General features: G+C 41.5%; 1 protein-coding gene across 1 annotated transcript; it reads right to left on the bottom strand.

The window, feature by feature from the left end:
* Positions 1–1,077: 1,077 nt before the first annotated feature.
* Positions 1,078–25,339, bottom strand: phldb1a (pleckstrin homology-like domain, family B, member 1a). Its single transcript, XM_070917071.1, has 24 exons — positions 25,246–25,339; positions 24,322–24,445; positions 23,114–23,284; positions 21,191–21,316; positions 18,827–19,944; positions 14,908–15,144; positions 14,686–14,817; positions 14,392–14,529; positions 13,603–13,731; positions 12,463–12,618; positions 12,252–12,362; positions 12,039–12,128; positions 11,812–11,925; positions 11,213–11,335; positions 10,857–11,015; positions 10,491–10,631; positions 9,454–9,561; positions 9,289–9,367; positions 8,854–8,998; positions 8,410–8,500; positions 7,411–7,557; positions 6,469–6,688; positions 2,711–2,796; positions 1,078–2,015 (listed from the first exon to the last, which is right to left on the bottom strand). Exons 1-24 carry the CDS (start codon positions 25,303–25,305, stop codon positions 1,875–1,877), a joined length of 4,146 nt encoding a protein of 1,381 aa, XP_070773172.1. The 5' UTR covers positions 25,306–25,339; the 3' UTR covers positions 1,078–1,874.
* Positions 25,340–26,206: the final 867 nt, after the last annotated feature.

The raw sequence follows: 26,206 nt of genomic DNA, 5'->3' as shown, positions 1-26,206 counted from the left end.
TTCACCGACAATAAGGCTGGGTGTCACTCATGCTCATCACCACGGTAATGAGCTCACACTGCCCTCTTAAAAGTCTGTTTATTATTCAGACGAGCGCACCAGAGACTCAAAGATACTGAATGGCACGATGTGTGAAAAGCTCTACCAAGGTCAGAGAGACGCAAATGGTGTGAACGTTGTCAATGAAGCTGCAAGTTATAGTCCTCTCTAGTGTCTGAGCTGTCAGTAGGAACCTTTACCTGTGCTGAACTGAAGGAGGACGAATTGTTCATTTTAATGAATATCACTACACATAACATGTTTTTCACTTAAGAATAAAAAATGAGCCCAAGTGCTGAATCTAATTGTTACCTGTCAGGGGCAAGGTGTGTTTCCGTGATTACCTACATGTCTGTTAAATATTCCAGTGAACCCTGCCATAAATTAATCACACAGCCCAGTCATATATTATCATCTATCTGCACATGCACCTCTCTTTCACTGATTTGAACCAGCAGCATGAGGAGAGAAACACCGTGTGAATATATTTTAATGGAGGAATTCACACCAGAACTTGTTTATGGGGAGTCTTTGCGAGGCATCTTCTCCATGAGGTGCTTTTTTTTTTCTTTGTACATGATTTCAAATTTCTCGACGTTGAATCATGCATGTTAAGTTGCATGTAATTTCACTTCATGTTTTCCTATTTCCGTGTGGCCTACCTAGCACAGGGTGAGCCATGTAATTAATTACACTGTGCCAGAAATACATATATGGGGCGTGATTTCAATACTTCTGTAGGAACTTCTGTAGGTAGTCGGAGCTAACGAGGCAATTAACTAATTAAACCACCTGACTGTTCCTGTGCAAATAAAAGAAGTTGCAGTGTCTTAAAGGGAAGACCTATTGTGTGTTCTCATTTAAATGTGAATGCTAGCAGCTCATTAGGGTGTATGAGATTATTTAAAGAACACTAATTAAGGAAGCAAGAACTGGTTTGTAACCGAACATCCTCAGTTTAGCCAATTTGTCAACAACAAACGAGTTTATCAGACAAACCAACAGATGCATCATATATTTTTGTTTATTAAATGTACATGGTAGTTTTACAATATCATTATAGGACTATAATTTATGAATTATTTAAAATGCTGATAGAGGGTTTTCTTTGACATATAATAAAATACAGACACATTAATGCTGTGTTATTAGCCTGTATGAACAGCCCTTGGAACAATATATAGTGATATTAACATTTGTATTTGTATAAATCTGACAAAACATTACATGAAGTATTTGGCACCAAGTAATGTTTAACTGAATAAGTAACATTATGACTCTTTTAAAATGTTTCAGAATATTTGCTTTACTTTTTAGTGTTTTGAAATATCAAGAGATCATTTTTTTCATCTGAGAAAAGTTAAACTCCAGAGAAAAAAAGTACAAATGTATCAAAAAGGAGAAAAAAATAAAGGCATCAGTTAGAGTGATAACACTGCATGCATAGATCGGCTTCACAGGTGGAAACAGTTTGAGCTTATATGAAGTAAGAAAGTGTTCCTCCTGAAACCTCAAAGGTTATATTGTAGTTACTAACAATACATTTTGGTAATGTCATTGATGTAGTTGAGAGCTCCCTTCATAGATCCATTGGCAGGTTGCTGAAATTATTTTCCTTCTCACAAATTCTTTCAAAAGCACCTCTGTCATTACTAAGCCCTCATTTGCTTGAAGGCATCAGGCCTTTTATGAGAGAAATTATTAATCTCTCCACATGTCCGTCTGTTACACGCCATCAGCTCCAGCTCCAGCAGGGAGCAGCTCAGGTTGGCACGCAGGTGTCCGGGTGCTCGCTCAGTCCCTGTCTTCCTCCATATCTGTCACCCAGTGGTCCCTCAGCTCATGAACTGTGTGTAGCCCTCGGCACCCGTTACTATGACATCCATCCAGATCCTCATGGCCTCAGGGGACGGGGCCACCATGTAGTAGAGGCGGTCGTGGGTTTTCACACAGAAGGTCAAAGATGGGTTGGGGCTCTGGAGGATCACAGGGAGAGGAGGGGGAAAGACTTTTTAGGCCAAGGACTGCAAGCTGCACCTGTTGCATCTTTTTCCTCAGAGACATTTGTCAGAACAACAGAACATATAACAGTGTATAAGATAACAGTTAAGACATAATTGGATGGGAAAGTCTGTTGATGACCTTTTTATAGCCTGTAACATCCCGCACCTTTGCAAGTTAAAATGACAAATGAATCAAAATTAAGAAGAAGAAAAAATAACTTAATCCTGACAATCCCGACAAGCCTCTAAAATAGCTCTAAATTGAAAAGATTCCCATTTTTATGTAACCCAATGGCAGCAGGACATTTTAATTATTTGATTTGTGTTTAATTGCTGCTCACAAACAGCCAAACTCCTGACAGTATTTTGACAGTTAACATAAACTGTGAGTGACTGTAGAAATGTAGCTTTATTCTAAAATGAGTGTATCTACCATATTGATATGAAACAAAACTATAAGCGAGTTCAAGATCTTCACTTATAATCGACATTTTTTAGTACAGAATCAGTCTTTTGAAATACTGAGAATTTTTTTTCCATTATGAAAAAGTAGCATTTTGTAATTAAACCCTTCACATTTTATATTTATTGATACATTTTAAAATGATAAGCATCCATGCATAGTTGAAGTTCTGAATTGTAAGTAATGTCAGCAGAGCGCTGGTTACCTTGGTGGCACTGCGTAGGTGATCATAATAAACCTCTTCAATCGCCTGAAAGTAAATGAGTCCTTTCAGCTTGGTCTCGTGCTTGTCTGAGACGAGAAAAAGAAAAAAAAAAACATATTAAGATACATTACAGTACTCCTTGTACTGATGCAAGACCTCTGTCAGCCTGAGCAGTAGACAGTGCAATCAGCCAGGGATGTGGGGTTTTGGTCAAATAATGAGACTTTTTGTCATTATATAAACAAATGTTTCTTATTATTCTTGGGCCCTGGATCACATCCGTACAGTAGATAGATGATAGGTCACAAATAATATTTCATTCTACAAATTCTGTCTCATGTGGCCTTATATTTTCAATGACATTTTATCCACTTTATCCTAAAATAGAGTCAAACAGAATAATCTGAAACAACAAAATAAGCTGTACATTTCCTTATGCACCTAAAATGTCTGTTTAGAAATAAATATTTCATAAAAAAGAAATAGAAAATGCAAACCCATGCCTAATAGATAAAGTGTCGTGTAATGACATGGATGGGATCCTACAATACAACAACTACACACACAAATTTAACTTTTCCCAGGACATTGGCTAAAATGAAATCAGTAGTTAATTAGAAGTTAATTTTAATGGCATCACTTTAAAACCAGCAATAACTCATTTTCTCTTGTAATGAAAATGTGTGATTCACCGTCATTCTTTTTCTAGTCCTTGCTAGAACCAAACATTTTCACTTTTGGACAAATGTTCCTGCCTCTTCTATTGGTGATGACTTGAATGGAAACAATTCAATAAGCCTAAAATTGCCTGTGGGTGGGAGCAAGTCAATAGCAAACAGCAGATATGTTTGAATGGATGAGGATTGTTTGTTTGAGCTTAATTAGATTACTTTAAAGAGGAAATTTGTATCTTTTCATAATTTTTATTTTTCTTGATCTTATTATTTTCCACAAAATATCAAACCCTGCCATAAAAGTAGTTTGAAGATTAAGTAAAACAGCAACTTAAATCCAGACACAAACACAGCTGTAAAGGAGAAAGGTGTTAACTCTTTTTCCCAGCAACACACAACCCATGAATAGGTATGAGCAGCACTGTATCAGAGCAAAAGTTAATTAAAAGTGCAAGTCTATTTCAAGCTATGCCTGAAGTCTTTACCATCCTATTAATTTGACTTGTTTTCTTCACTCGTACTTTCTGGATTGTCTCTGTGGTTTTTTTAGCCTCTTCCCTGCCGGCGAGGTTGAGATCTTTTGGATATCTTAAAAAGAAATGCCTCTCTTTTGTATACCAGATTTGATCTTTCAGTTCAACGTTTCCCTTAAAGCAGGTCAGACCCTCTGTCCGGTCCTTTGGATTGCTGTTCTCTATTCACAGCATATCTTAAAGCATTTTAAAGTCACTCCACACTGAGGAGTTTAGTGATGGATGAAGCTCAACGGTCTGATGGGTTTCTTTAGTTTCGAGCTAAACTTAAGGCATTTAAGCATTAAGGAGACTTTTCTCATGTCTAAGATCAATTTTCTTCAAATAAAGTCTATTTAAAGAGTTTCTGGATTCCACTCCTGATCAATAAACAGTGGTCTTTTTGTCTCTTCCAGGCACTCTGGAGCGCCCGGCTAAGAAACAAACATCCAGCAACAATTAAAGGCAGTCTTTTGAAACACGTCTGACACTTTTTCTTGCTTTCCCTTTTCCATAAGTCAAATCTGCTTAGTAATGAGATAAATGTTTTTGAAAAGTGAGTTTCGTTTTATTAGTCACGAACAAGCCAGGAGCTAGCCTCCTCCCCAAGAAAAACACATCTAGAGAAAGTATTGCATCTTATTTCATCACCATCATCACCATCATCTTCGTCAGGAGTAAGGGGGTGAAAAGGCTAGGCAAGTGAGTGGAGAGAGAGAGGAGCAAAGAGAACGGGGGCGACAGTAATGAAAATATCCTTGGATTCTATTTTGAACTTGATTGTAAAATAATATCTCAAAAACACGCTCGTGAATTATTCAGAAAACTAACTGTTCTCATTTCAAATTCAGGGGACAGTCTGATTACAAACTGGCTTCAGTTTTAACACACAAGACCAAGGCGGAAAATTCCACTTAGTGCAGCTTTAATTAGTGTTTGGTTCCAGATGAATAAACGCTGTTTGGGACGGAAGTCAGGTTTTATTGAAAAACACAGAAAAGAGAGCGAAGTGTACATTGCTCAGAAGAGCCTCAGCACTGCTGTCGGGTGAACTGAATAAATCAGGTCCGGGCCTGTGTACAGCTAGGAACTTTCCCACTTTATAAAGTTTCTGTAGACGAGGCCAGAGACTTGAATTGAGCAAGAGAATCCAAAAAAGTTCATGTAAGTGCTGCTATTAGTCCTTCATCCTGTGAAGTCCTGTTGGTGCAGGGGTCAATGAGTGGTCGTTAATAGAGGCTTTAACTTTTAGGCCCCAAAGGCAGGGAGGTTTTAACTTATTACGTATTTACATATTTGCAGACTTTGAAATGGACTTTGATAGACAGCCTCAACACATGACACAACGTTTTTTTGACAGATCTTACAAACTCAACAAATTAATACCATCTTAAAATCCAAAGGGGATTACTCAAGAGTGACAAAGTATTTTCCAAACTTCCCAAAATATCCTCCATGAAAAATAAAAAGACACACGAGTGCCACATGTAATCATTGCCCTAACATACTACAGAGGAAGGGTTTCTCAGACTTAAAGACATGTACAACATATAAAAACATGCAATTCATTAACTGTAGCACCACGTATGTGGTGCATCACCTCACTTGTTCCTGTGAATGTTGGCACGACACTTAGTTGAACATCATGTGTGTAATGTCTCGTTAGGGTAGAGGGAATAAATGGCCTTCGGATTTTTACATTAGATGTCCTAGTGTATCCAGGGTGAATGAGGAAATAGATCATGAACCCTTTTTATAAAATGACTTTCTTAATTGTACCTTAATTAATGGGACTGCATCACTTTGAGTGATATGATTTGTATGGTCATTTTTTCTTTGTTATTTTTAGGATATCAATATTTTGGTGTCAATGTGATATCTGTGATATCTGCATTTGTTGGTTACCTTATTATGTGATGCAGTATTGTTTATTTCCAGTTCATTGACTATTTAGAGTACCAGGTGTAATCAGTCTGGTTTTACTATTTGAGCTGTGAGGTCGATATCGGTCGGCTAACTCTTCTCTGTGCTCTGCTTAAGAGAGGCTGAGGAACGTTTCTTTTCTGTCATCAGTTTTTTTGCCTTTAAGAGCACCTTAAGGTCCTCTGGACCCCCAACTGGAACTGAGTGAGCACTTGGCCTCTTCATGTTTCTTAGTTTTTGCAAATGTTGAACATTATTTGCATACTTTTTCTTCAGCAGGTACTTGGCTCAGTGTATACTTCTATAGTGACACATCAATTAAAGCTCATAATTAGGGCACCAGATTACAGGAAATGTTCACTTTAAATGTTCTCCGTACCAACTCTGAACTGGGGAAGACTGGTTTCTAGTGCTCCTTCATGCTGGAATAAACTGCAACGTAACATGAACTTATAGACATTCATGCTTGTTTTAATTTGTGTCTGTGCATGTGACTGAATCATCTCGATTTATCATCAGGTCTCTCTTGTAAAAGAGGTCTTGATACCAAGGAGACTTTCTGAATAAAGAAAGCTCAAAAGGTAAATAATCCATAATAACTGAACAAATATGCCCTCGTATCATAGATGAGGTGTCTTTGTATCCTCACCGGCGTAATAACAGAAGTTCCTCTTGAGACGGTCAAAAACAAACCAGCGTTTCTTCCAAGATTTGATTTTGCCACCCATCTTCACCAGGTGGCCCTTGCACATTTTCTCTGTGAGGATGACGAAGGGGCAGGTGTCTATGCTGTGGCCGGACGACTCCACGTGGGCACGCAGGTCAAACTCCTCCTTACGATTTGGTAGATAGCGCGTCATTGGACGGGCCTGAGAATAAAAGATGAAGATAGACTTTGTCAGACTTTATTGATTGATGTTCCTCAAAACATGAGACTTCTTCTTTCAAGTCTCAAGTCAAGTCAAGTATTTAGGCATTAAAGTTTCCAGTGAGTCAAGTCTCAAGTCCCATTTTTTGTTTTGTTTGGTGAGAGTGAACCAAAACAGTGACGTTGCGCCTGTAAAACAAAACAAAGAGCTAAAAGAGGAGGGGAACTGCAGAGTCGTGTGATAAATACTGGGTTTGTCACTATGAGCGACCCCTTCCACATTACACATGATCATTTGATTCATCGATAATATAAAAATATTGATTATAGCAGCTTTAAGTTGGACTCGAGAACAAACTCTCGACAGCTCTGGTAAGAAGTAGGCGCATGTGTATTTGATGATTTGAAGATATTTGTTTACTTGCTGTACTCATACCACAGACAACTGGTAATTAAACACACTCAGTCAAGATTAAAGCTTTAATTACGTGTATTTTTTCTGCACCCCCCTCCATCCATTTTTCTCTCTGTTCTTCGTCTCACTCTCCACCCTCCCTTTCATTCTCTCCACTCTCTTTCCCAACCCTGACAATCTTTGATCTTCCCATATACCCATCCTCTCTTTAGTCTCGCCTCTCATCCTCTCCCCCAAGTCTCCCGTCCCCTCCTCCCTCTCCCTCTCTCTTCTTCCCGCCGCCCGTCTCCTCCTGCTGCTCCACTGACCTGGGAGAAGTGTTTCTCTCTCATCTTCACCTCCTCCTCCACCAGCCTCTGCCTGTGGGCCGTCTCATCCAGAAGCCTCCTCTCGGCCTCCTCTCGCCTCCTCCGCTCCTCCTCTAACATCTGCCGCCGAGCCTGCACCTCCCTCTCCTGGGAGCGTTGGGAGAGGAGACAGAGGAACAGATGGAGAGAAGAGAGGGAAAAATAACAGGGGGAAAAGGGAGACGGGGACAATATGTAAATGGTAGGCAAATATTGCAATACAAAGTGAATGACTGTCAGAAGAGGCACATGAGAATTCAAGTCCCAATCGAGGGTTTTGTAAAATATATCCCTTAAGTCTGTATATAGAAGGGTAAGCTTTGCTGATGTAAAATGATCCTTTGCAGCTTTCAGTTACTTACATACAGGTCGACTTTGTTTCAACATGTAGACATAATACAAAGGTAAACAAACTACTTCATTTCACCACACCCTGAGCTGATCTATTAGACTCCTGAGATAAAGTTATTGTTCATCAACTTTCTGGGGAAGATTTGGTGATGATATGATCATGTCATGTTATTGTTTTACAAAATGTATCGTCAAAATTAATGAATTCAAACAAGTTGGAATCAAGAACAGGATTAAAGATTGGATCGTTTTTTATTTCTGATGAAATGCATAACAGTGGAACATATAAAAGTTTATTGCATTATTATTATTGAGGTGTTATCGCATCAATTTGATTATTTCATATGTGACAAAAAAAATGTTTAACCATTAATCATTCTCAATAAATCATTTTGTTTATAAAATGAAGAAGTATTCAAACTGCTAAAACAATTTCCTCACAGCTCAAAACCCAAAGATTCAGTTTACTATCATACATGACACAGACAAGCTGCAAATCTTCAAAGTAATTGACTAATCTTTGCATCTCTGGTTGAAAGGAGATGAAGTGTTGCAAGTGGTGGGAGAACTTCACGTCAAAACTGTGCAGAACTAAAGTTGGGAACTCACTCGGTTCTCAATCAGCCTGGCTTTCTCCTGCTGCGCCTCCTTCAACATCTTCTCCATCTCGTCTATTCTCTGGGCCTCTAACCCACAGGCACTACAACACACAGAGGGAAGGAGTGTCAGATGACACGGCTACGACCTGGCTTGGGATGAAAAAAGTAAACAGACATGCCTGGAAACCAAACACTGGAAGCAGTTGGAGATGAAGACAAAGGTTTCCTCACGAACAGCAGTAAACTGAGTCTTTGAACTCCTAACTTCATGAAACACAGAAAACTTGAAGAGGTTGGCATGGCAACAGCTAATATACCAGCAGTCCCGGGAGCAGACATGTAACAAAACATGTTGTCACGGGAACAAAGCACAGTGACCCTTCTCCTGGGAGACGGGGCAGACTTGAGTGTTCCCATGGAAACAGAGCCAATTGCTCGTTTCCCAGTCTCTCACCTTTCTGGGGTACAGGCGGAGTTGCCGGTGGAGACGCTGGTCTCCATGCTGTCTGAGCTCTCCAGGCTCAGGGTGTCATACGCTTGGTTGCCACTCGGTGGCGACTGATGATGCAGGATGGAGTGATGGACTGTGGGAGACAGATCTGTGCAAGCGGAGAGGGTGCAGAGACAGCTGTCACAGACTTACAGTGCCCTCTACTGAGAGTGTCGAGTCATTGCTACTAGTTGATAATAATCAGATCCAGAGCATGTTAAACTAAGTAGACCTGAAACACTGTGTGATACTGTTCCCACAGACTTTAAAGAGCAAAAAGGTATAGTCTTCCTCCATGTTCCACAATAAATCTCCTCTGTAGACTTGTATCTGAGTGCATGTCAGGTGAAACCCTCCAGTGTGCCAAACAGATGAGATGAGACTGAGGGACTCAAGTACCTTTGCTCTGCAGAGCCAACAGCCTCCTGGAGTCCATGTCTAGTGGGTTGGACATCTCTCTCAGCACTAACTGTAAGCCCTGAAAAACACATAGAAAGAATCACACTTTTAACTTCTTAGAGGATTTTAATTTTACAGGTTACATGTGTTGAATGATGTGCTCACCTTGGTGGATGCATTTTTCTCATGAGCAACACCACTGGGGTGTGACAGGGCTGCAGCGCTGCATGATACCGCCTGTCCAACCTCACCATCTGATTTAGACTTCAATAGCTGAGAGAAGAAGCACAGATGAGTTCATCATTTTATCACATTTGAGGAGGAAAAAATCCTCACCTCTTCTAGATTATTTTCTTAATCTGGAAGATTCTTTCAAGTGACAGAAATTTAATTTGAGGATTTGATTTTGGTTTGTGTTTTTTGACTTGCTGCACTCATCTGGGCAGTGTGGGAAAGTGACTAAGAGTACAATTTTTAAGGGTACTTTCCATTTTCTGCTACCTTATACGTCTACTCCACTACTGGAGATACTAGTTACTTCGCAAATTCAGATTAATAATACAAAATATAATCAACCAATAAATTAGGATCTATTAGTATAGGATAAGATATGACTTCATGAGATATGATATATGAATCCCTGAGGGGACAACTACATGTGACAACTACATGTGCGCACATGAAGTCTGAATGCTGAAAACTAACTCATCTGAACAAATGACCTGGATTACAGTTGTCTTTGAAGTTTTCTCTAAAAGAATAAAGCTATATTTTTATGTTAGCTGTTATATTTAGTGTTGATGATCTTGGATGTCATGGAAGCCTTCTATCTCAGCACTGAAGGGGCTCAACTTTGCGTCAGTCAGCACATTTAACACTGTTGGCTAAGACGTCCTTTTCCAGCTCACTGTTTTTTACAGGATGTTATAACATGCTTTGCTTTGTTCCTGCAGGATCAAGTACCATTGACAAATCATAACAAAGTTCATTATTTAGCCTTAAATACCACATTACAAATATCTGGCAGCAGGGGAGGTTCACAGACTACCATATTTTGTTTTGTCCACTAGAGGGCCTCCTAGTCATAGAAACATGGATAGTTGAGAGGCTAGTGATCTGGCCTGCTGTTAGTGCCCTTTAGCAAGACACTGAAAAGTAACTACCAGGAGTTCAGCAGTGAGCTGAAAGAGTGGAGGATTTACCTGCCCCTGCCTGCGTGCAGAAAAAGACTTTGCAGGCAGCGGTGGAGGACATGACGGAGGCTCTCCAGCAGCCATGATGTCCTGGTACCAGCGCTCGAGGTTAATAGGAGGCATTGCGTTCCTGCTCAGCTCAGGCTGGCTCTGAAGTGATGAAAAGCATCCAGCCAAAAGAGAAGGCAGCAGCACAGCACCAGGAGCAGTGACAGAAGCATCAGGCAGATAGGAAAGACAAACATGAGACAGTTCTTGTAGCAGTGAGACAGCTGCTTTAGAAGTTGTTCAGTGAATGGCTGCAATATTGGAAAAACTGAATGGTGTCGTCAGTTACAAAAATGTGACCCCACCAATTAGGAAAGAGTAACAAACCTGTGCAGAGAGAAAGGAGGAAGGATCACATGCAGCTGAGTGGTATGAGAATGCGGATTCAGAGGAGGCAAGTTGGAATGATGGAATAGAGGAGGAAGAGGAGGCATCAACTCTCTGCATCCCAAAGATATGGCTTAACTGACTGACTGTGATGTACTCCTTCACACAGACGACCAGACAATACACAAACACACACATAGAACAGGGAGAGAGAAGAAAGTGGAAAAGAACGTCGTCATCAAGAAAGATTTTTTGAGATAATTTGTCATTGTGCTCAGGTGGGTTCAGTATTTAGTACATTGACAAGTCAGAGAAACATATCAGAGAGTATGGCAGAGAGCAGGTAGGGTGTCTACCTCACATGGCAGAGCTGGAGCTACAGCGAGGGAGAGGCAGTGGAGAGCAGCAGGGGAGGAAGGGTGAGGTTGCATAGAAACATTTCCATACATCTTATAGACATCAGAGAGCCGGAGGTACTCCTGCATCAACAGCCAAAACACAGGGATGAGAAGGCTGAAGACGGCAACAGTCGACACTTAGAAAAGTCATGCAAAGATGCACAAAGCAAACATGTGGCCATCACAACTCACTCGGCCTCTGTCTTTTAAATGAATAAGGATTGCAGTCACTTTATAGGTTAATCATCCCAAACGCCATCTTCCAAGTTTCTTTTGTTTTTTTTGTTATGATGTTATGTCGTAGGAAACAATGCTCCTCAAATGCTTCAATTCTAGATAGTATAACCATAAAATCTGGAGAATGTACAAGCCTCAAACAAACATAATGTTCAGAGAAAGGCAGAAACTTACCAACATACACACTGCAAACGTGCTGTTGTTTGTCAGTATATGCTACCGCACCATCATGCCTGTTTTTTTTTTTATTGTAGAAACTGCAGCACAGGCATTGAGGATTTGTTAGGTTTTGTTATAAAGAGGGTTCTGTTGAGATGTACCTCTTGTAGTCTAACAGGATAGAGTTCAGGGGAGGGGATGTGAGAGGAGGGACAGGGGCTATGAGGAGGACCGTCCATGTGAACAAGATCAGGTTCGCTGATGTGAAGAAACTCCTGTTTAAAAAGTTCATCTAAGTTACAGAAAACATCCACTTGGATGGGAGATTTTTTTTCAGCTTACTAACCACAGATGGTTGTGATGTAATGTCTCACGTGTTCCTGCTCACCTCTTTCATGCTGCTGTTGGGCTTTGGGAAGTTTCTCCCTCCTGTCAGGGTGTGGTACCTCTTCTCCAGGACAGACAACATGTCTTGCTCCTAAAAAGGCAGACCCAGCATGGACTTGCTTGTCTTAGCTACCGGCATGACATGTATCACTATTCTGAATTAAATCCATGCCTACTGTATAGGCAGTTAAGGCTAGGTCAATTAAAGGCTAACCTTGTGTAACAGCTGCAGAGTCACTGTCCTGCCTTTCGCCATCCGCTCACAGTCTTGAGCTGCCTGAAACCCCAGCTGCTTCACCTGAGCTTCCAGAGTGCTCATCTTCTCCTGCAAAGCAACATGTCTATGTCAGGCTGACATATAATCTGAAACTGGTGAGCATATTTTACACACATATATGTGTTTTCTGCCATACGTGTACCCCCACCTTCCTCTTGGCCACACTGCTGTGATACTCGGCTCGCTCTTGGAGAAGCTGTGAGCTCTGAGTCTCCTTCTTCTCCTCCAGACTGCTCTCCTCCTCCAGCTGGCAAAATTCCAGCTCATCAAACTGCTTGGTCCCAGACTCCAGAGCTTCAGCTTTCTGTCCACATACAGATATATGTACACTCAGGTTATTCACACTGTTTGAAATCCATCAAACTGAGTTATTAAAGGATAAAGTAGGCAATATCCTATATTTTTCTCATTGTTAACAAAATCCTATGAAAAGGCCAAAACAAACAATGATTAAGTAATATTGTCTGTGTATCCAAAGCTTGATATATCTTAGGTGACATGTTTCTGTAACACAAGCACTGTTGCTGTAAATATTCACTAGCACGTTTTAATCCGCAGTTGAAAATAGTCCCCAACAAATGCACTGTTTACTGCTGGTTCAGTAATGTTTGCTAAAAACTGCAGTTGTTTTAGACAATCAGCTAGCCTTTTTAAAAAATGAAACTATACATTTGTGACCCAATTTTGAAGATTTACGTCTTCAGCAGCAACAGATGGTTCTTGTGCCTGAAGAGGTCGAGAAGCAGTGAGAGAACACACAGTTGGTTTTGTTTTTTTCATGGCATTTGTTCACAATAAGAAGGTTCAAAAACACTAGCTTTATCCTTTAATGTCCATTATGAAGTAGCCCGAATTTCATACAATCAAATCTGACATTGATCTGCTTATAAAGTGTGCATATGTGACTTGAATCATTCATGGTGAAAGGCATGCAAACTTTCAGGGCAAAGCTGTTAATGAGATTAATTATTACTAATAATGCATTTGACATTTCAAGCACCCAGAATGAGGGAACAGCAGAGATTAAGCAGCAGTCTAAAACTGCCGCCGGGCTTGCAGAAGCATTGTTTACTATATAGTCACACTTACAAATGGCCTTATATGTTTAGATAATGAAGGGCAACAGCAGAAAAAGAGGAAATGCACAGTCTGCAGATTAGCTCTGAGTGCTTCAAAACAGAGTCAGTGTTACGTCTGCGGCCACTTCTGCGCAGATCATACAGTACTGCGGTATTTGGTATATTATAACTCACTGTTGCCAGCCAGTGGGCTGCGTGAGAACACTGACCCTGCTGAGCTGCTCCTGTAACTGTTCCCTCAGAGACAAGGGGCACTTATCAAACTGCCTCTTCAGCTCATTGTACTCATTCCTCTGCTTTTCCAGGACCTTCCGCTCAGCCGACACATTAGCCCTCCCCTAAAAACACATAGAAACACACACACACACACATACGCACAATTGGGTATGCATTCACACACACATACACACACACACACACACACACACACACACACACACACACACACACACACACACACACACACACACACACACACACACACACACCACCCCAGGGAGAAATATATAAAAAAAAAAAAAAAAACACACAATAACTCAAATCCATGCAGCCAAGCTCACAGGCCAAGGTAGTTAAAGTATTAGAGGACTGAAGCAGAGGTTAGGCTGGCAGGAGTGTTAAGGGTTACAATGCTTCACATGTGTGTTAACGTTAAAAATGCATATCTGAATCAACATTTTAGTGTTGGACACATCCAGCTAAAAGCCTAATACATGTAAGAAAGTTGTTTTTGTCTTTTTAAACACACTGTTCGACACTTTAGAGAGAAGACAATTTGTGCTTTGTGTTTTAGGACAGACAGCTAATAAATAAGCAGTGCAAGTCAGTTGAGATCTGAAAAAAGGGTCTAGAGATACTGTATATCTGTTTGTACATTCAGGAAGGAGTGAGTTTTATATATTCAAACACAAAGGTTCAACGTCCAACATTCACGTGCAATGGCCTCGACCAAACTGAGAGTATTCACTGTGTCGCATTGTTTTGTCCCGGGTGCCCACCTTGTCCTTCTCTTTCTGGGTGGCCTTGTCCAGCTGGCTGAGTTTGAGCTGCAGCTGAGAGATGATTTCATTTTCAGCCTCCACCTGCTCCTGCTCTGCCCGCCTCTCTGCCTGCAGCAGGGCCTGCTCCATCTCCACCTAGAGACAAACGTGGAGTCAGAGTCTGCAAACCAGAAAAGTGCTGTCAAGCTAAGTAAGCTTCCACTCCTCCCACTTTAAGGATGATTTAAGGTTGATCGAAGAGCATACAAGCTAAAATGCCAGTCTGTCTGCTAGTGTGTGTCAGTGCCAAACCTCCTGTTTGGTCTCTTGTAGCTGCTGCTCCAGTTCACTGACTCTGTGCTTTAAGTCATCAACCCTGGCCAAGATCCTGTTCCTCTCCTCCTCCAGATAGACCTGCTCCTGACTGGTTAACAGCTCCTCAAACTGCCAGCAGATTTATATTAAAACGTGATAAAAAAAAAACACGAATAACGTAATCTAACACTTGCATGCCTGCATGAACATGTTTATTACCTCTTGATGTGTGCTCTCTGTGCTGCTAGACTCCTCTCTCTGGGTTTCCTCATCGTTCTCTCTCCCCTTCTGGGGTCTGTCTACTCCATGAATGGACGTCCCCCCTCCTGCGTCCGAGAAAGTTCCTCTAGCGCCCCCCAGCAGCCCAGTCCTCACCACCTCAGCCAGCTCCACAGCACTGTCCTCGTGATTATACTCCGCACACAGATTGAGGATGGTCTCCAGCCTCTGTCGCTCCTACAGAAGAGATGTGAGACGTAAACCTGCTGTCCTACATTATAGATTGTACTGCAGATTAGCTTCAAGTGTCCTTGTGTGACATTGTCCCATTTAGACAGCTGTCCCTCAGCCACTGGCACGAGACAACTGCAACCTGATAGCAGGAGGGCCGAAGCTGATGTAGTTTGTCTCTCAGGAGGGGGTTCATAGTAAAACCTGTCAGAGCTGGAGTTGTTTATGAGAACAGAATTTGACAGACTGTGATAACGGTGAAAATAATAAATGTGGAGAGTTTTAGTTGCTGGCTGAAAGTATCTCAGATTACACTGCTCCAGGCGTCATTTGGCTTTTCCTTGCTGTTGAAGGGCTGTAAATGTTGCTGTTCTGTTAGATTCTTCTTTGTGTTATGTAATTGCTTGTGCCTCATGGTTATAGCTTGTGGTCTGTCAGTCGTCTCTCATCACTCCAAACATTGGGATGCTTGCTTTAATCTACCAAAACAACAGTGCAAAATGTGTGCCAATAATTAGGAATCTGGTAAGGACTAGGAACAATAGCGCCTGATGTGCTTCTTGCTTCCACAACCACCAGCCCACTTTTGTCTGGTATTTAAATGATTCAGTCTGTTAAAATAACCACACTGACTCTGTCATGAGATTTACACCTTAGACAGTTGATTATGCTGTTTGCCTAATTTACTCTTTAATGAAAATTAGCAATACCGTTAAAGGTTAAACCATATTTAACTGAACGTCAGAGTTATAAACTGACAGGTGAAGTGAAATAAGGACATAACGTTAGAAATATTAAACTATATATAACAGATTTAAAGCACATTTAAAGCAAAGGTTCAGCATTTTGGGAAATACGCCTATTTGCTTTTTTTGCTGAAAGTTAGATGAGAAGGTCCATACCACTCTCATCTCATGTTAAAATTAAAGCTACAGCCAGCCGGTTAGCTTAGCTTAGCCCAAAGACTGGAAACAGCTAGTGTGGCTCTGTCGGAAGGTGCCTGCCTACCAGCACCTCTAAAGCCCATTAATTAACATGTTATCTTATGGTATGTTGTATCAGGCAGATTTTTTAACAGATATGAGGGTGATATCAACCTTCTCATCTAACTCCCGGCAGGAAAGCAAATAAGCATATTTTCTCAAATGTTGAACTTCTGCTTTAACTTGAAAATGCAGGTCATCTGGAGGAGAAAAATAGTGCAACACTGAAATAAACTCCTCTACCTTATTGTTACTGAAATATTGCAGTTTAATTGCAATTACAATGTGTATGCTTCATGAATAACCATAGAAAGCTTCTCAATTTACCAGAACCCCCTCAAAAATAGAAATATTTGGCCTCTTCCCAGTGGACTTGATGCTAAAATTAACCTTTCTATTATATCTCTTCCTCTTTAGCTATGCCCTTTACATTTGCTGAGAGATAAAGTGCAGCCTGTGATTTTAAAGTGCAGCAATATCCGTGTGTGTAGGTTGAGTTCAGTAAAGTGAGATAAAAAAAAAAATTCCTGCATAGATGTGCCAACTGTGCCAAAAGAGCAGTGTGCCACATGTAGGGCATTCATTTCACTTAGAGGAAATCCTCTCTTTGTCTGCCTCATCTATAGGTTACAGTTTATAATTTCTGTGTGCTTCTTTTAAGGCTGCAATGCCAACAAATCAAGAACTTAGTCCAGGACCCCAAACATAGTTCACCACATGCCAGCTGGTTTGTCATTAAATGTATTTTGTGTGGGAGTATGCAGCATTTCAACACAACTGCAGCATAAATAACAGGAAGCTTAGAGGTGTCCTGATATGATGGAGCTTCAAGACTAATAATGCAAGGCCCCTCTTAAAGGAATACTTAGACATTTTTGGAAATTCTTGCTGAGAGTGAGATGAGGAAATAGGAAGTTGGATGGAGGAAATTTCAAATATGGATCACAAGCAAAAACACTAATCAACACATCCTTGGGCCAAGAAATATCTGTTCTTTGTCTGTTTATGTATTTGCAGAGGTAGTGGCTTACACTGTCTACACATACTGGATGACTCAACACAAGGGTAGAGCTGCTATCACTCCACCTCAGACACATGTTGTCAGTAACTCTTATTTGTTACCAGAAACCTTTTGGTTCCTGAAATAGTCTGTGGACATGGAGGGAGGGGAATTACCCCCCACCTCCCACTATGGTCCCTTCAGCTGTCAGAAACAGGCTGGGGTGGGGGCTGAAGAATGGTGGTGGTGGTGGGGGGGGGGGGTGGGTGTGGACTGAGGATGGATAACAAGTATGCAAAGTATGCAGTTAATGATCTAGTGTGGGTTGGAATAAGAAAGGGGGCAGCTTTGAAAGTAAAAGCCACTCGTCCTTTTGATAAATATAGTGTTGAGCAGTAACCAGCCACGCCCTCTGCTCTGGACCTTGAGACTTGTGGAAGAATGTTCACCCCACGTTACTCGGGCCACATGGGCTGACGATGCCAGTAATGCTCAGGGGAGATGAGCTCGTGGCTGTATGCCAGGAGATTTAGACAAGATATCTGGATGCAGACATGGTGTCTGCCATGCCAGCGCTCTCAGCGCCTTCTCCACTTAACTGTATTCATGTCCTTTAAAATGATGGTGTTATAGGGTTTGTCTTCATCCATTGTCCTGGGTTGTTTTTAATGCTGTGTGCTGAAGCCAAAATATTTCTTCACATTGTGGACAATAAAGTTCCTAACTAACCAACTAGCTAACTACATACAGTAAATAATAATGTAATAATAATTCATATATTTTTATATTAGTGGGATAGTTTGACAGTGTGGGAAATACTTTTATTCTCTTTTTTGCAGAATTTAATAGCACTCTCATAACTGTCCGATAAATATGAAGCTACAGCCAGGAGCTGATGAGCTCAGCTTAGCAAGACTAAAGCAGGGGGAAACAGTTAGCCTATCTCTATCCAAAGATAATAAAACCTGCCTACCAGCAGCTCTAAAGCTCATACATTAACATGTTGTTTCTCGCATGTTTAATCTGTGTAAAAATTACATAAATGTACACTTAAATATAAAGCTACAGCCAGGACATGATTAGCTAGGCTTAGCATAAAGACTAAAACAAACAAACAATATCTGAAGTATTTTTTATAGATTAGACAATTACTTATTATTACTGAGCTTTAGGGGTGTTAGTAGGCAGATTTATTTTACTAATTTTGTTTCCAACCGTTTGGTAGGTGAACACAATCATCTAGCAGGGTAAATTTACTTAGATTTTTCTCTAACACAGCTAAAAAGAGAGTGAACATTGCACTTACATTTGTCAGGTCGCCAGAAACACGACTCCAAATGAATGCTAACGTTGCTCTGTGTCTGCTGGATGTGTAATAACAAATGTTTAAAAAGATGTTTTTTTGCTAGCAGTTTGTACACCTGGATACAGCTGTGGCAATGCACCTGTCAGCTTGTTTTGATGTTTTTCTCCTGATTGGCCAAAAGCTTATTATTGCAGATTTAAAGTATGTACACATCCAGCCCATACACAGGATGTAGAATAAACAAACAGACGTAGAGGAAAAACCAGAGCAGCAAATGTTTTCTTTATGGCTTCCTAAGCAAAGTTCACATCAGCATCCAGTTCTGGACTGATCTGATGATCATATTGAAATGATTTTCTACTCTCATTTCTACTGTGAAGTCGTATCTAAAGTGCTCACCAGTTTCTCCATCTCCTGCTCACGCAGCCTCTCCTCTCTCTGCCAGCGGTGGTATTCCAGCAACTCGTCCTCATTGTCGTTGATTTCAGAGATGCTGTTTTTGCGTTCCCGGGTATATGGTTTTGTAAGACTCTGTTCCTTGCTGGAGGATCCTGTAATGTTCATGCAGGGGGTCTTTCTTTGAGCGTGAGGGCTAGCAAAAGGGGACGAACCAGACAGAGAACCCATGCCTGACATGATGGCACTTCCCGGGCCAGGCCTTAACTGCCTGCCTCCAGACTCCTTCTCCAGCCCAGAGAGGGATGATGGACTCTGGGCATACAGTGCCCTCATGGCTTCTGCTTTAGAAGGAGCTATGAGTTTGCGGGGGCCCTGGGGGCTGTCTGGGACAGGTTTAGTGGTGAAGCCCTGTGAGGTGAGGGAGGTAGCCAAGCCCTGCGTTCCTGGAGTCCCTCTTCGGGACATGTTAGGGCTGGGAGGTGGAAGTTCTCTCAGGCTGGTGGACCCAGTCTGCTCTGGAGTCCTGAGCCTTTGAGGGATGTCTACATGCGAGGGCAGATCTCTCATGGGACTGGGGGATCTCTTCTGTAAGGAAGAACCTCTTACTCGAGGGCTGGATGGAGCTGTTGGGGAAAATTTGACGGGGGATGGTTTGTGACTTAGACCAGAGTTTTCTGTGCCCTCTGCTGACCCCCTACTAGGCGGCATGGGGCTTGACGTGGCCTCGGCTCTTACGTTCCTAAGAAGCTTTGGGCTGTCCTGGGCCCCCTGACCACCACTAGTACAGCTTGAGGCCACAGTGAGCGAGGTCCGTGGATGGGGGACAGGAGTGTGGTTGGTATGACTGGTCCGGGCAGGTACTGGAGGGGTTTTGCTGCCAAGGTTCAAGCCCCGAAAGCTGCTGCTGTTTTCATAAATGGAGTCCTCTGTCATGGAGCCGTTTCTCCCATTGAGCATGTTTGGAGGAGAGTGCTGATGAATAGGCTGTTTACCAGATCCTGATGATGACGGGGCCTTCAGCACCAAAGAGTCCTGGAGGTTCTTTGATATGTTGTTGATTTTGGAATCGCCGTTGCTTGAAAAAGACTGATGGCTCCCGTTGAGGACGCTGTGGGAGTCTGTAAAGGGAGACAGAAACACTTGTGCATGAGCATTCCTGTTGAGTAAAGGAAGGAACACTTGAAAAGACAGTTGCAAAAACACACATAATCAAACACAGTGGGAGGGATCTGTCTTGTATCATCTTTGTCCTTTTGACATCCACCACACCTCAGGTCAGTGCTGTAGCACAAAGGGGGTCACCCATGACAGGAAAAATACACATGCCTGAGCATGTTGTTGCATGTACACACTCACACACAGTGTCTCGGTGGCCCACTTTAAATAGTGATGAATGGATCTGAGCCCACCCTCTCCTATTTGAACCAAACGCAGCAGTCGGGATGTTGTGCTCCTCAGTTGTGTTGTAATCCTACAGGGATCTGGAGCTGCTAAATATAAAGGCTGCAGCCGTGTACCTCATTCAGAGCTGATGAAATCAGGGGCTGGTCAGGAAAGAGTGGGCCATGCACACTGGGCAGGGTGTGGTGGTTCTTACTGTACTTGTTCAGGCACTGACAGCCAAACCAATAAGGTCAGAGGAGAATGGATTCTAAATATCATCGACAGCACAAGGCAACAGTCACAGCAACGGGCCAGAATAATATCACATCATCTGAATGTAAACTGTAAAAAGAAAGATTACAACGATCCCGTGTCAAATGGGGTCACACCTTGAGCGAGAACCACAGATTTAAATGAACTAGATCACAATGTAGGCCACAGATAATTAGTCCTGAACAAGCTATTTCCAGTCAAGGATAATGACCAACATTTCAGTCAAACCAAGTGTGCTGGAGATATGAAAATCAAGAGCTGGTCAAATTAGATTTTTTACTTTTGACAAGAAGTTCAGTTCTGAGTTTTTCATCAATATGTCTAACCGATCAAGTGTTTTCAGTTATCTTTTATCATGTTTACTGCGTGTCATCTCAGTAACCATTTGTTAAGAGCTCTAAAACATTGATAGTCTAAACAACTAATCATGTACAGTGTGAACACAGTATGTCATCCTACCCAGAGGCCTCGTAATTCTCTGCAACAGCAGCATTAACAGGTAGTAGGAAACCAACTGTAACTAAATATGTGAATATAATTTAAAGCATTTGCTCTGCCCAGAATAGAGACTGAAGAAACTGTGCAGCCTTCATACACACAGTTGTCACTGGCCAGCTTATTTCTGTGTCCCTGATAAATTATCATTACTAACTGCATGCACTGATATGGTGATATGGTGTTGTATAATTATCAAAGCAGGGTCTTTACCAGTAGGATGAGATCTTGTGGCGCTCAGTCCTTGGCTCCCTCCTGGCAGCATGCTCTTCATCCGCAGGGCCTCTTCTGGATGGTTGAAGCGGAAAAAAACAGACTGACCAAAACACAGCATGCACCCTGCCAGGAGAGAAGAACATGATGTGTTAGTTAACATCTTCAGAGGGGCAAACTATTAACACCACCATAAATGACTGGTTGATACCAACCTTAAATTATTGCTGATGCAGTATTGTTGTTGTTTTTTCATGTTTAAGCATTACTATCAGTAACTTCAACAATTAAACTGATTCTGGTTCAAATGTGGCACAAAAGTATCCTTTAAATGGTCTAACTAATTCATTAATATGTCAAAAATGGCTGCACTCACTTAATAGGTTTCACAGGCCACACCACATGCTGTGTGTATGCAAACAATTCCATGATTCTGTCCTGCTTAACAGCATTAAATAAGCAATACATACAATCGGAGGTGTGAGTGTCTAGACCGATTTTTCTGTGAGATTTATTTTAACATGCCTTGAATGTAAACCACAAATCAGCTTGACTTGATCTAAGAGTGAAAGCAAGTGGTAGTCCAGCATGAGATAAACAATCCAAAAGTGTGTCACAGACAAAGAGCTCAAGATGCTGCTATTGTTGTTCATTTGTCCTGTAGTCAATTAGAGAACTTGGGAGTGTATTGACTGAGGCATAAATAAGCTGACGAGTTTAACTCACGTGTAATTAACCAGTGAGTGAAATCAACTCCTTCTCCTTTCCCTGCATTTCCGCTGGCATTCACGAAAGTTTTGTTTCCAGTTATGGATATTCCACAGGGAGTTAAATATTTATTTCATCCTTCAAGGTGAAGCCAAAGGTCCACATGGCTGCAACATTGTTCCTTATAAAATCAATGAAGCAGTTTCCTCCATTCCCATGTTGTTTTATTCAGCATTTCGTGACAGTCCTTTGAATGAAGCAAAGCCTGAAGTATTCCTGTTCAGCAGCTGCTGCCTCCACACACCGGCTGATCGCCCGGCTTCAAATGACATTCTGGTCTAGCTGCTGGCTTGGATCCCATGGTGAGGGGACTGAGGGGGGCGGGACTGTTATGCTTTTTTTATGTCATGTATGCATGTTACTGGAAGGTCATTGGACTGTTTTGGCTGGTTTTGTTTCACTGAAGCTAGACAGAGTTATTGTCCACTTTGCCTCCAATGTATTCATGCATAATAATAAGCTGAGCCCATTTTATGTATGTGTATGTACTACTGCAATGCATTTATCATTTTAATAAGTAGTCTGACTGTACATCAATGTGACTTCACAGGGGGGAGTTAAACAAGAATGAGAGTCTCTAGTCATGCTCACGGCTCATCAGTACACATCAGTACTTTGAGCTGAATGCTAAAACATCAGCATAACAGGCTCACAATGACAATGCTGACATGCTGAGGTCAAGCAGGTGTAATGTTTACCATGTTCACCATCTAAGTTTAGCGTGTTAGCATGCTAACATGTTCTAATTAGCACTAAACACAAAGTGAGGCTCATAGGAATGCCATTAGCTTTGCATAAACCAAAGTAATGGACACATTTAAAGTTAAGGGGTCACAAAGTTATTACAATTCATCCTGAGGGGGACCAAATTTCATGGCAATCCATAGTTGTTGAGACATTTCACTTAAAACTACAAATGTGAACCTCATGGTAGCGCAAGAGGAAGAGTCAGGGAATCACCAAAGTCTGTAGGATTTATCCTCTGGGTACCATGTTGACCAAAGTGGTGGACTGACCGACTGACAGACTTAGAGCCATGCCGCTTGCATGGCAAATAAAAACCTCTAAATTAATCTCTGCCTATCGTACATTTGGCAACTATTATAAAAGCTCTATGAGTTAATTGACGCAAGTAAAAACAGCTTTAAGTGCTACCTTGTGTCAGGCGATAGGGCTTGGTGATGGGAAGGCCATCTACAGAGCACTGGTTTCCACATGGGTACAAGGTGATGCTGCCTGCTTGGTTTTCAATGTAGCAGTGCTGAGCCGCAATGCCGTGGCCCTGCAGAGGGATATCTGTCCCCTCACTGCCCAGCGTGGTCCTCCCTGCAACAAGAGAAAACATTTTCTCAGCGTCAGTTACAGGAGATCCATGCGGGCCTGTGAATACTTTTTGATGTATTCTTAGGTTGCGGTTCAAAGCCAGAGGTGTCATCTCAGAGGTCAAGGTCACATGGGCGGAGTCACTAACAGAGTCAGCACGTGACTGAATGTTGAACAACAGGTGTTAGTCTCAAGAGATGTGCTTAGCCTGGCAGATGAAAGGCATCTTGTCAGAGGGAACTGATGTAACCATCTACTATTTACTGTGTTGCAATTTGATTATCAGTTGTATTAATATTGCTGTCTGAGTGCAAGAGATTTAACCCAACATGCACTATTTATTCTTATGTGATACATGGAGCACAAAGAAAACCCCAGAGGGCTCTTCTCTGGGGCGCTACACAGCCTCTTCCTCTGTGGTGTCAAGGCCCAGTGCAAGACAAATGGTGCAAGAAAATCACAGACAAGGGTGTTATTGCAAGTGTGGCGCAGTATGAGTAACAACAAGATGGTTAGAAGCTAATGTGTCGTCAATTTTTGTCAATTCATCACTCATGACAAGTTGTGCTGCTTACTTATTAAAGAACAACAGATTTATTTTGAATGATGTGCTCATGGAAATGTCTATACATGCAAACAATAACACAGATTACAGATCCTGTAGTCAATACAGAGCTGTCCAGCCTTATACAAACTGTAGTTTACTATGAAGGATAAAAAACATGCTGTGTTTCCTGATCTTATCAGATCCTTTTGCAGTTATAGCCACTTATGGGGCAGCATCATAATTGAGGCAGGGCCGCATATTTAACAAGCTGTTAATGAGGCTTCAAAGGACATGAAGATATCTATAAAATAAGCAGTGCATAAATTTAGTGAGAAATTATATTATTTCAAATTGGTACTGATCAGCACAATGCATATTTCCATTTTAATGAACCCAACACTGTTTAATACGCACCCATCCCACCAACACACAAACATACACTCAAAACCGCACACGCACACACACGCACACACACACACACACAGGTCTTCACCTTCCAGCAGCGGTAGCAAAGTGATGGCTGTGCTCAAGCGTCCACTTCCCAAACTAACCAGGTGGGGGCGCTCTGCCTGGACTTTCAGGGACTTGCCCGTCTCAATCAGGTCTAAAGGGGTGCTCTGTCAAAACAAAATCAAAATCAATCAAAATCATTACATGATCCTGAGACTATTAAGTTACACACCTCAAAGTCTTAACACTCAGTGAAATGGACGGCAGTTTTGTACTGAATCTTAAAAGTGAAAATTACATGTCTTAACAGTCCAATATATGTACTTAATTCAAACTGTATTACAGGCCTTCATCCTGAAATCAGTCTCTTTTTTGCAATTGAATAAGTTATACAACTTAGGAAAGATTTGAAGATACAATATAACAATATATATGAATCTAATGGTCCAACACTGTGATGGAGAGGCTAAGATAACAGTCTACTTCAGCAGCATAGAAGGTGCTTCGATATTAAACCTGCACTAGTAAATACAGTTGCTGTCGCAAGCTTGTTAAGTTTCACTAGCTACATTTTGTGATCCTGCGAATAGCCTCACGTATAACCCAGATGTCTGTCTGCAGCTGGAAGACTGAACATTGTATGACTTTAAGAAAGATTCAGACATATTTGGTTAAAATAAAGAGGAATATTAGAGTCCATATCAGACAGACAGAGCATAGAAGATGATCATACACACTTACATGCAGAATTAACATAAACTGAAAATATATGTAAAAAATGTAGATATGTCCATTCTTACTGCAAGCAATGATGGGCAGATTCATTTGTTATTTGATTTGAAACTGATTTACTGCTAAAATCTCACTTTTAAATTCTTGAAGCAACCTGAAAGTTCACTTCTCATTTTATCGTCTCAGTTGTGTGAGCTATAAATGGTCACCGGTCCTGAAGTGAGAAACGACTCACCTGTAAGACCTGGTGCGTCTGTCGCCCATGTTCCACTTTATTCCTGCTCATGCGCTCCATGTCGGCTGGACTGTCAGAGTTATCTGACACATTAAGATCCTGAAGCAAACACACACATACAGAGGGAGAGAGAGAGAGAGCAGCAGCGGATGAATGGGAGCGCTGGGAATACTGCTACTACAGTTGTACTACAATGGGAACAGTGCTTTCCTTAGAAACCTTCTGCCCCACTTATAAGCCCATGTGACCAAACCATTATACTGGGTAATTGTTTCTCCAGAACTAGTTGGACAAAAACGATCCATCAAGAAAGCTGGCATTGATTTATGCCTCAATCTAAGAAAGATGAATGATTTTACACATTTGACAACAATCATGGCGATGGCAGCCTGCTATTGTGTGGTACTTTTCAGATGTAGCACAAGGTGTGAATGAGCCTTGAACATCAGGGGTCAGATCACTGCTTCCTCGGACTGCGATGAGTCACTGTGACTCACATGCAGATCTTATAAACACAAACACTCCATGTTTGCAGACAGATGCTACAGATTAGACTGCTCATCACGCTCACATCAGATGAACAACAACACACAAGGACCAGACAGACCTCAGACAATCACACACAGACACATACGCAGCCCAGATGACTCACCATGTGTTTCTGCTAAAGGCTGGTATCCAGTACGTCCTTCATTATCACCCACATGGGTTGCTTGTCCTGGCAACAATTTAGTATCAGCTCAGCATTCCAAGCAAAACTGAAATAGACACAACTTCCTATTATCTAGTGTCTGTTTTGTCTACCATGGACCAAACTTAAATGACTGTATGTCATGTTTGACTGTAAACATGTACGCCTCGAAGGAGATCTCTTTTCTTAAATAAACAAATGGATGATAAATTAAGAAAACAACCAACATAAAGCATCTGTTGGGTCACCTTGAGCCTCCAAAACAGCTTC

The sequence above is a fragment of the Enoplosus armatus genome, chromosome 13 (genome assembly GCF_043641665.1).
Source record: "Enoplosus armatus isolate fEnoArm2 chromosome 13, fEnoArm2.hap1, whole genome shotgun sequence".
NCBI classification, from domain to species: domain Eukaryota; kingdom Metazoa; phylum Chordata; class Actinopteri; order Centrarchiformes; family Enoplosidae; genus Enoplosus; species Enoplosus armatus.
This window is presented reverse-complemented; position numbering and strand designations above follow the sequence as displayed.